Here is an 11,944-nt window from a genome sequence, read left to right as displayed (position 1 = left end):
TAGTCATAATCTCATTATAGTTTCGATTAATAGACCCCAAAAACAAACGACTAGTGATCGAACATGTTTGATATTATCTCTCTTTATCCATCTAATCGAGCCATTGGTAGGCTTGATGGCTGTTCAGATCGATTATATATTCGTTTATGTTAGTCCGTCCCTGTAAAAAGGGATTTTCGTTTCGTTTCTTTGCAGCCTTCGATCATTGGAAAAACGAAACCATCAGAATCGGAAAAAAAAACGAAACCGTGGGTGGTGATATTAACCGTATGTTCGATTATTTCGGGATCGAGAAGGACAAAAGGCACAATCGAAACGAAGGTTTAAACGAAGGCAAAAACGAATCGTGTATTCCCAGCATTAGAGAAACTGGGTTTATACAGACCAGACTAGACATGAGCCCAAGGAATCTAATTCTCTAGGGGGAACCTACAAATTCAGAGTTATTCAGAACCTTTAAATGCCTGTATTACCTATATGCATTTATTTTATAAATGTAGCAGACTCTATTTTCTCCCCCAACACCCCTATCTTAAAATGACCTCTCTTCTTAATCCTATTACCTTCCCTCCTAGCTCCACATTACTAATTCCCATGGGTGAACCACTACTACACAAGTGCTCTAATGCCTTAGCTGTCCTATCCCCCACTATCAGGACCACTATAATACACTCACCACCAGACCTTATGCCACACCCTTCCCATTTACTGATACGATAAGGACCACCCTCCCCATCAGCAAAACCTCAATAATGACTAGTCCCCTTTCTCAATTATTAAGGTAAAGGTGTTTATCAGTAACTGAACTTTATTCCCTTAGCACCTGAGGATGTATAGAATGGAGTTTTGATTTTATTTCTTTCTGCATTAAGTATTTAAAATGAATCTGAACTCAGAGCTTCCTCTCTGCTCTTAAAGATAGGAAATAGCATATAACCTTTAGAAAAACATTTATTTGTTACAGCTGATACAAATCCTGCAATAAATCTGTATTGTGTCTACTTCCTACTTTTATGGAAGCAGACGGTTAACATCCTGTGTTTACCAAGTCAATCTGATAAAGTTGGTATGGTAATGTTACCAATTGGATTGTGAGTGAAGTAGAAGTTTGAGTATTAACCCTTCCAATAGCTTCAAAACCATTTATATATTTGTATGTGTTTTTTAAAGCTTTAGATCAGGGGTCTCCAACATACTTCAGACTGCTGGGGGCCAGAAACATACATAAAATTATGTTGAAAAAACAATACATTGAATCTAGATATTGCTTCCCCCAATCATGCCTGGAGGAGAGCACCCAGCAGCAGCCATTCAGTCATGCGGCGCCCGAAGAACGTCTTTGTGCACCAGGCAGTGAAGCATACCCAGGTGACAACCTGCCGCCCAGTTGGACAGCAGTATAACCTGATGCTGAATTAGAAGCCAGTGAATTACTGCTCACTGGCTACCTCAGTATCTGGGTGGTGCTAGCACTGCTATTCTATATGTGGGCCGTCAATATTTAAAGGTGCAGGCCATATCTATAAGTTATACATTTTGTGTTTGGGGGCCAGTGAAAAATCTCGGGGGCCGCATTCGTTTTTGGACTACTGCTTTAAATCATAGGTAACAATTGAGTTTCATCTCACTTTAAGATAAATGAACTATGCTAGAATCAGGTTCAAATATTTTGCCAAAGATTATATAATTCAATGCCTTCCTAAATCACGGGTAGAAGAACCCATAAATTAATGGATTACATGTTGAATTGATGTATCCAAGCCAGTTCAGAGCATCGAACAGAACTTCAGGGGTAGAAAAATTAATAAATGGATCCACTATAATTGTTATGAACACAGGCATCCAGCATGATATGAACACACCCATAACAATGCCCAATGTCTTTGCAGCTTTGCGATCCTTCTGTTTGGAGATTTCAGCTGTCACTTCCACTTTCATGTTCCTTGTAGCTTGTTTTAAAATTTTTGCATGCCGTTCGGATACTACGAAAATTTTTATGTAGATCCCAACCATAACTGATCCAGGAATAAAGAAACACACAAAAAACATAATTATAGACCACAATTTGTTAAATGTAATTGGACATAAATTAAAACACTCCACTAACATCTCGTATCCAGTTATTCCTGATGCGTGGGAATTAGTTATGACAACGCCAAAGGCAAAAATAGCTGGCACGGACCAACAAAAGAATATGGTTTTCTTTATAACAGGTGTAGTGATTTTAACAGGATAGTGGAGAGGATCACACACAGCATAAAATCTATCAATGGCTATAGAGCACAGATGGAAGATGGAGACAACACTTAGCATTAAGTCAAAGCTGTAATGGATTTTACAAAATAATTTTCCAAAATACCAGCACCTTTCCACCGATCTTACCATGCTGTAGGGCATGATAATGAGGCCAAGGAAGAAATCTGTGGCAGCCATTGAAACAATGAGAAAATTAGTTGGGGAATGTAGTTCCCTAAAATGGCTGATGGAGATAATGATGCCCAGATTACCAAAGATTGTAACTGTTATGGAAACAATGAGAAAGATGTACATGCCAAGACGTATGATGAGAGGTCTGTCATTTGGACAAAATTGGGAGATATTTTCAAACTGCCAACAAACTGGATTCACAAGGGACTTGTCCATGCCAAATGTTTTTAACGGCAGCGAAGTTCAAAGAGACGATCTAAAATATTGAGTACACCAATGTAAATTTTACTTTCTATCTATTGACATTAATGAAAACAATTCTATATTCTGTTCACATTAGGGTGTAAATGCACAGTATTAAAGAGATATGTATGCCCATATTTTGCCATACAGTACCCAAATAACAATAGTATAGTTCACCAATCTCTATAGCCATAGAAGAAAAAGTGCCCATATATCACTCAATCTTGCAAGCCAAATTGTAAGAAACTATACGTTGGTTGCTATTGGCAACAACACTACACCTTTGTTCCGGCACCAACAACTCATTAGAGCTGCAACTCACAGGAAGTGAGATAAGTTGACTCTCATCACAGCAAGAGCATAGGAGACAGAACTTCTTAGGCGTCCTCAAAGTTTAGGAGTTTATTCAGTAAACAGATATACAGTACATGTGGTTACATCTTAGCGAAGCAGATTGTTATGTAGTAAGTCCTTTGTGTTACAGCTCTTGGCTCCCTTGCATGGAAACCAGGTTTTCTCTTATGTCTATACTACGTTACATCTAGGCTACGTTGCTCTTAGTCCTATATACAGCATACAGTTAGATAAGATGACAAGACATATTATAAATAAAAGTAAAGGGTTGAAGCCAGCAGTCACAGGAAGCAGAAGTACCCCTCTCGGGCCCGTCACCTGCTTTAGTACCCATCCCTAAAGAGTTAAATGTGACATCACACCTCGCTTGCTACTGGATGATACGACCTCGTGGCATAATGACATGCACGGTCATTACTGCGCATGCCCGACCTCTCACCTAGATATCTTACAGTTCTAAGAACTGTAAGAGACCATTTTGTTTAATGTTCTAGCGAGAATGTTTTCATAACAATGGCCCATATTTATGTTGTTCGTCGCCCGCGAGTCTGGCCTATGTACTGGACAGCCTTGGCTGTTCTGTGTAAGACACAAAACAATGTTCCAGTGTTTCTAGAAATGCTGCTTAAAGGGAGACTCTGCAAATCAAGTCTTCTAACTTAACTCAGTTAAATTAACTGAGGCCTTACATTCTAACAATCCCCCCTGAAAAGGCTTGAGCTGTAGATCCCTTCTACTAGTTCAGACAGCACCCGTTTTCTTTTCTTTATGTTTCACTGTTCGATGCTCGTGCTCACACACTTCCTCTGCTCTAAGTGGTTATCCCTGGGAGAGAGAGCAAGATCTCTTGGCCTTCCTGTAACCAGGCTATCTGGGGATGCCCTACTTCTAGGTCCCTATATACCACATTCTTAGCATTTGTATCACTTGCGTATCACTTACAAACTTGCATGATCAAGGAAAAGTGAAACTTGTTTGTCTGTTAAGCAACAGAGCAGTGCCAGGTGTCTTCTAAAAGAACGCCTTTATACAATCAGCTCCATCATAGGTACTGCTGAAAGCTATACACCTAACCTTGTATGTCGCTAAGCTTGGAAATATTGGCTTATGAGATTGTTTATCTGACACCAATCTCTTAACCATGTTGATTTGTTTGCGTAATTTTACACTCAAACTCACCTGTGTAATGATGCCTATGATTGTCATCCCCATCATTACGACCAGTGGGTGTAGAAAGAAATTTTGAACTGCGGAGGCCCAGTCTGAGTGTCCCTGGAGCATCGCCAGAAACCTTCTCCACCAGGTCAGACTGGAACTCACCTGATTATATTTGTGTTCAACCTCTTTAAGATCCCCTTGATCATGGTGAAATATCACCTCTAGTTTAGTGTTCTGTTTGTTCAACCATTGTAACAAAGTGTGGTCTTGTGTCAAAACCTGTACCTATTTGTCCCATGGCGTGTTATCCATCAGGATGGGCACTACCTGTGGAGCTTTGAACTTTAGAGTTCTCTTAACAATTTGAGGATAATGTAGTCAAACCTTGCTGACTTGATCCATATGGGATCTCTGCTCACACAACAAGTTCCCCTTGGAAGATCAATCTTGTTGGAACAATTATGAAAATGTACCATGAATGTGTCAGTGGACATCATGTTTTAAAAACAAACTTTTCCTTCAGCCACCGGAAATATTGGTTTGGCTTCGGGATGGATCTTTTGAATGGCAGCTGTGCATTCTGTGCTATTGAGCCAGCTTGCTTCCTCACTCCATCTGACTTGCCCCGGCAAACACAGGTACTTCTCTGAGAATTGCCAGCATAAGGACAAATCTACTTGTTTCACCTCCCCGTCTAGCACCAAAAAATGTTGACCTCTCAGGTCATTGTGTAAGACATGTGTGCAAGAAACAGGTGTCCCCAGTGATACTACTGGAAAAACTACCTGGGTTTTTCCATAGGTAGGAACTAAGGAAGTAGCAATGCATAAAAAATTGTCGCACCCCATCCATTTGTTTATCCACACCTCTCGGTGCCTCCATGCAAAAGATCCTTCCCCAGGAAAATCGATAAATCTCTCCTTGTCAGGTCTACGTTGTAAAGGAGTTTTACCTTCTGATAAAGCTTGAACCATTATCTTAAAATCCGCATGCTGTTTCCCATGCAGTACCCCTAGCATGTGCAATCATCTTCTGAAGAATTATTTGAATGTGCCTTTGCGTGTACCCCTGAACTTTATATGTGTTGTGCGTTAACTGTTCCAAAACCAAGTTCAGATGATGTTGGGTACCCACATTCTGTTGCCCCAATGTGCCTAATTCTTGAATGCCCTCTGTCATACCTTCTATGTCTACACTGTTTGCTTCCTCCATTCCAGCGCCCATACCTCCCAAGATTGTATCTGCTAAATCCTGGGACCTTCTTCTGGCTACACTATTCCCTGTGGAATGTGCCCATGACATAAAAGCCTGTACCAGGGTGGCAGTGACAGTGCTGCAGTTAGGGTAGATATTAGATATTACCCACTCTTCTAAGTTAATCTGCCAAGTGAGCAATTGAAGCTGGGCCTCCATGATAACTGGAGTCGCCCTCAGTTGATTTAACTGAAAAGGGCCACTTTTTACAACTTGATGTGTATCACATGACGGTAGGTGGGGTTCTTGGGTAGTCACTGGCAGGGTGACTACCTGAGCTTTAGGAGTCAGGGGAACCCCCACGTTCACTGTCACAGTTCTCTTTCTCATTATGCAAGATCTATTCGGAGCTTCAAACTTTAGGGACTGTGGGATGCAAAAACCGTATGTCCATGGTCCTTCATCCTCCCGGACTAAGGGCGCTATTTTTAAACTCCCCCGTTTTAGTCCCATCACCTTTCCATCATAGAGAGACCCCGGGGTGCTACCTGATGTATCCCAGGATTCTACCTCTCTACTCCAAAAAGTCCCCTGATCCATTAAACTCATGTCCCATGCTAACCCTTGTTAACCCTCTATAGCCATAGAAGAAAAAGTGCCCATTTATCACTCAATCTTGCGAGTCAAATCAGTACCGCAACATGCAGAGGGGATGCGCATGTGGAGAAGAGCCGACGTGCGTGACTGATCCCGATTACCGTGGCTGATGGCAACCGAACGGAGGCACTCGGTAGGACAGCGAGGGGCGCATTGGTGCTCATGGTGCTGGCGGAAGCCCCGGGTCAGTATAAAATCTTTTTATTTTGTGATCTCAGGTTTACTTTATTGACCCTAAAAGCACTGTCAACCCATCTCACTGAGCGTCATATATATTATACTTTTTCTTTTTATTTATATACAGTAGCTCCGATATCTTCCATAACGCTGTATAATAAACAAAGACATACAATAATGGGGAGCATAGATACATGAGCAGTTTAACATACTTTCAGCACAACTAGTGATACAAGTACAGATACATATAACTGATGTGTGGTTTCAAAAACATCTCCAAAACTCATGGATGTTTATTTGATAAAATGCACAGAATCAGGACACACAGGGGAAAGGTTCCTGCCCTTGCGAGCTTACAATCTGGAGGAGGGTAGTGGGGTGGAGACAATAGATGAAGGGGTTAGCGGATGGAGCAGTGAGCTTTAAGTGATAGTTATAACAAATTATAGGCTTACTTGAACAGGTGTGTCTTGAGGGTACATTTAAAAATTTATAGGCTTGTAGCAACACGGACATGCTGTGAGAGAAGGTTTAAAAGGAGAGGTGACACTCCTGAGGAGTCCGGGATGCAAGAGTGAGAGGACATGACCAAGCTGGATGACAAGAGGGTCTCTTGGGAGGAGTGAAGGTTCCGGGAGGGATGATTAATAAGGAAATGTATGGAGGGGATAGTCTATGTAGAGCTTTGAATAATAGTGGTAGGAGTTTGAACTGGATCTTTTTGGTGATTGGCAGCCAATGGAGGGATTGGCAAAGAGAGGTGGCATCAGATGGGAGGAGAGGTGGATGGGGTGAACAGCAGAGTTTAGTAGGGACTGGAGAGGTGTTTTTTGGTAGGCCCCAGAGTAAGGTGTTACAGTAATCAAGACAGGACATTATTTGAGCACCTACAAGCATTCTAAATAGTCCAAACATTTGTTTAGCGCTTTTCTCCTGTCTGACTCAAAGCGCTCAAGAACTGCAGCCACTGGGACGCGCTCAAGAGGCCACCCTGCAGTGTTAGGGAGTCCAACTCTGGCTAGATAGTGTACTTGTTAAAGGCTTTGCCTCTGATACAGGTGACCTGGGTTTGAATTTTGGATCTGCCTGTTCAGTAAGCCAGCATCTATTCAGTAGGAGACCTTGGGCAAGTCTCCCTAACACTGCTACTGCCTATAGAGCGTGTCCTAGTGGCTGCAGCTCTGGCGCTTTGAGTCCACCAGGAGAAAAGCATGATATAAATGTTCTGTGTTTGTTTTGTTTGCCTTGAGCTCCTTACTGAATAGGTACTACTGACCTTAGCCAGGATTCGAACCCTGGTCTCCCATGTCAAAGGCAGTGCCCTTAACCAGTACATTTATGTAAGGAAGGGATGCATGTCATAGCTCTCGTCTGCCACTGGTAAGAACACATGTTGGCAGGAAACACTTTCAGGCTTGACAAGGCAAAGAGCCATCAAATGAGTCGGGCCCACTGATCAGATTAGAGAAGATAACACAGCAGCAGAACAGGTAAAATAAAACTCCCAAAAACTCCACTAAAAGAACAACTGATGTGATAAGAATATGGAGGCTGCCATATTAATTTCCTTTTCAACAATACCAGTTGCTTAACAGCCCAGCTGATCTATTTGGCTGCAGTAGAGTCTGAATAAGACCAGAAACAAGCATGCAGCCAATCTTGTCAGATCTGACGATAATGGCAAAACACCTGATATGCTCCATGCTTGTTCAGGGTCTATTGTTCAAAGTATTAGAGGCAGATGATCAGCATGATAACCAGGCAACTGGTATTGTTTAAAAGGAAATAAATATGGCAGCCTCCATATCCCTTTCACTTCAGTTGTCCTTTAATGCACAACTCTGCACTGGATAGCAATGATTTTCTACCATATTCCAATATCTAGGTGAACACAGATACCTTATTCTGATCTCTTAGGGCACACGGGCGGCTACATCGTTTTTATATCCAGAGGACCACGGCAGCTTAATGTTTATATGTGGGATCACACAGCTGCACAAAGTATATGTTTTTAATTACATGGCTACCTATTTCTGATATTTGGTGGTTAATGAGTACATAATTCTTTTACCTGGGCATTTATGACTACCTAGTCCTATTGTCTGGGGCACATGGCCCTTAATTCTTTTATCTGGGGGCACATGACTTCTTATTAAATTATTATTTAGCAGTTATATAGCACTGACATCTTCCACAGTGCTGTACATAGTATATTTTCTTGGCATCTAACTGTCCCTCAGAGGGGCTCACACTCTAATCCCTACCATAGTCCTATGTCTATCTATGAATCGTGCAGGGTATGTATCGTAGTCTAAGGCCAATTTAGGGGAAGCCAAAAATGTATCTGTATGTTTTTGGGATGTGGGAGAAAACTGGAGTGCCTTGAGGAAACCCCCGTAGACAGGGGGAGAACATACAAACTCCATGCAGATAGTGCCCTGGCAAGGATTTGAACTGGGGAACCAGTGCTGCAGGGCAAGATTGCTAACCAATACATACCATGCTACCCATACACCATCGTGCTGCCCATATGCCACCGTGCTGCCCTGCCTAAATGCCTGTGTATTTCTGATTTCTGAGGGTAAATGACTGCTTAGTTCTGATTTCAATGGGCACAATTCTGGGAGCACATGGCTGCTTAACACACCTGTACGCAACTTAAAAAATAGATTTTAAAATAGTAAGCAGTGAGCCCCCCACCCTACCCAGTAAGGGTTTAGCAAAAGGGTGGTTAGTGTCCCTCCTTTCTCAACATCCCAAATATCTTTACTGTTCTGGACTAATAATGTATACTCAACCCTTACCGCATCCATCTGAAAATGGCGCCTGTGAATAATGGCGCACAGTGTTGCCGCTAATCCGTTTGCCGCTTATCGCTATTTAACGTTAAAGCCTTATTGTTATTTTGCGTTAAAGCCTTATTGTTATTTAGCGTTAAAGCCTTATTGTTATTTAGCGTTAACACACAGAACCCTCTCTGTACCTATCCCTAACCCCTAAACCCCCTGGTGGTGCCTAACCCTAACCCCCCCTGGTGGTGCCTAACCCTAACCACCCCTCTGGTGGTGCCTAACCCTAACCCCCCCCTGGTGGTGCCTAACCCTAACCACACCCCTGGTGGTGCCTAACCCTAACCACCCCCCTGGTGGTGCCTAACCCTAACCACCCCCCTGGTGGTGCCTAACCCTAACCACCCCCCTGGTGGTGCCTAACCCTAACCACCCCCCTGGTGGTGCCTAACCCTAACCACCCCCCTGATGGTGCCTAACCCTAAGACCCCCCCTGGTGGTGCCTAACCCTAACCTTGACAGTGTTACATTAAATCCATTCATCATTTTGCAGTTAAATAACTTCTGCAGTTTGGCTTATGTAGGGCGCTATTGATAAATAACGTTAGTGTGTGCCACTATTGATAAATAACGTTAGTGTGTGCCACTATTGATAAATAACGTTAGTGTGTGCCACTATTGATAAATAACGTTAGTGTGTGCCACTATTGATAAATAACGTTAGTGTGTGCCACTATTGATGTATAACGTTAGTGTGTGCCGTTTTTCTTCTTTTTTCCCTGGGCGCCATTATTATGCAGTACTAACGATAAATAGCGATAAGCGTATCTTTTTAATGCGGCGCCATTTCTATGCATAGGCACTGTGCGCCATTATTCACTGATCCCCCCTTACCATCTGCATTGTGCTCTCCACATCCCACAAATCCTTAAGACCTGGTTAGAAACGTTCTAAGATGATGTGCAGGAGGTTTTTATAGTAGCAACAATGTTATTACGGTTTCTATTAACACATGTTGTATTATGCACTTCAAAATGCTGTATTATACGTGGTTTAATCTGCAAGTATGCAGTATGTTATTTCTTGAAAAATTCAATAAAAATGATTGGAAAAAAAATGTGTAACTTACCTGGGGCTTCTTCCAGCCCCCCATAGTTGGACAGGTGCCAGAGCGTGCTCCAAACCCCTCCGTTCTCCTGCTAGAAGCTCTAAAATTCCTGTGACTGGAGCGTCACTGTGTATGCACGGTGCTGTTCGTGCATGATCCACAATCACACTCTAAACAATGGGAGCATTTTGCGCATGCGCTGTTCATTCTTTTAAGAACTGTGCATGCGTAGATTCTCCCGGCGATCAGGACAGGATTACTGGCCAGGCACCTGAAGCACTTGCTTCGGGCAAAATAGTCACACCTCCCCTTCTCTCCCTCCCTCTCCGTGTGGCTGGGACAGACGGGGTACAGGAAGAAACTTACTGGCTTCCGACATTTCTGCGCTGACAGATCTCTTCCTCAGCGGTGTCCGCTCCATGGTTACAGCAATGGCATGTGACAGTATGTACTCAGCACTCTGCACGTCACATGACAAGAGTAGTGCTGTCACATAGTGCCACTGTAACCAGGAAAAGGACACCAGGGGCATTGTGGAAAGAGAACTGTCAGCGCAGGAATGTCGGAAGCCGCTGAGTCTCTTCTAAAACGCTCTGCTCGCACTCTGCAGAGGGAGGGAGGACTCTAGGAGTACTGGGTGAAACTTTCACCCAGTACGCATAGAGTCCCCCCTCTTTCTATTGATTGTGAGCGGAGTGTTTCATGGTGAAAGGTAGGCACATCTGACTATAGGGGAAAAAGAGGGTGCATCTGACTATATGGGGAGGGTGGGGGGGGGGGGGGAGTAAAGTGGCACAGCTGGACATAGGGGGAAAGGGAGCACATCTGACTATAGAGGGAAAGGAGGGCACCTCTGACTATATGGGGAGAGGGAGAACAGAGGGGGCTTGTAGGAGGCTGAGGGACCTGCTGGACTATGTGATTTGGAAGAAACCCCAGGAGAGTTAAAATCCATTTTGAGTACAGGTGTGCTTTAATTACTGCTTGTTGTGTTTCAGTATAGGAGCTAAGGGCACAATTTCCCACTGAAAACATGACGGGAGTAATAGCCTAGCAGTGGTCCTAATAATTTCCTATATTATCCAAAACTAAAAAAGAACACTTTCCCTTGACTTAATTATTAATATTAGAAAAATAAACACCCCATAGTTTGGTGGTAGTTTCATAAGTGATGAATTTGTCTGAAAGTTATGAAGATGTTTTATACATTGAAGAAACTGAATCCAGAATCCACCCTTTTATAAACACTTTAGCCCTCACGTCTTCACGTATGATTACCTAGAAAATACAAAACACATAATCCAAAGATAGAGGTTTTTTTTTTCAAAAAATGTTTATTTAATTAACAGATTCCGCAGTATGGCACTCATATACAGTATATCTACATTCAGGCACTTTTAACAACAGAGAAATCATTATACTTACAGCAGCTTTCTGGAACTTCTGGTATAGACATCAATAAACTAGAGAACAAAGCCAGGTGTTGATTGTGTTTTGGCTTTTATGATATCAGACGTTGTCTCGTGAGAACTTCTGTTTCTGTAGAAATAGTGTGATTGTGAAGACATCTCTTTGGGGAATGTAGTGTTACTGAACACACAACAAAAAATAGTATACGTAGCAATTAAGTTTACCATGTAAAAACAGACAGCTGAGTCATGAATACAATTAATACATGTCATGTCTTGCCAAGCACCCTTTAATCTATCCAGACCCTTGAGAGGTTCATCAATCTTATCTAAATGATGCCTATTTTTTATTTTTCTGCGATGCCCATAAAGGCTGCATCTTTTATCAGCAAGCCTATATTTTATGGCTTTATCAGTACAATCACGCA

The 11,944-nt window shown here is 42.5% G+C and overlaps 1 protein-coding gene across 1 annotated transcript; it reads right to left on the bottom strand.

Annotated features, from left to right (window-relative positions):
- Nucleotides 1-1,704: 1,704 nt before the first annotated feature.
- LOC137570766 (trace amine-associated receptor 3-like) lies at nucleotides 1,705-2,550 on the bottom strand. Its single transcript, XM_068279485.1, has one exon. The coding sequence runs from the start codon at nucleotides 2,548-2,550 to the stop codon at nucleotides 1,705-1,707; it is 846 nt and encodes a 281-aa protein (XP_068135586.1).
- Nucleotides 2,551-11,944: the final 9,394 nt, after the last annotated feature.

This window comes from Hyperolius riggenbachi, chromosome 4 (genome assembly GCF_040937935.1).
Source record: "Hyperolius riggenbachi isolate aHypRig1 chromosome 4, aHypRig1.pri, whole genome shotgun sequence".
Classification (NCBI taxonomy): Eukaryota; Metazoa; Chordata; class Amphibia; order Anura; family Hyperoliidae; genus Hyperolius; species Hyperolius riggenbachi.
Note: the sequence above shows the minus strand (reverse complement) of the source record. Positions and strands in the feature narration are given on the sequence as shown.

Bases quoted from the DNA above. Each gene is read 5' to 3' on its own strand.
- LOC137570766 (XM_068279485.1), bottom strand. From the start codon at position 2,550: ATGTACATCTTTCTCATTGTTTCCATAACAGTTACAATCTTTGGTAAT.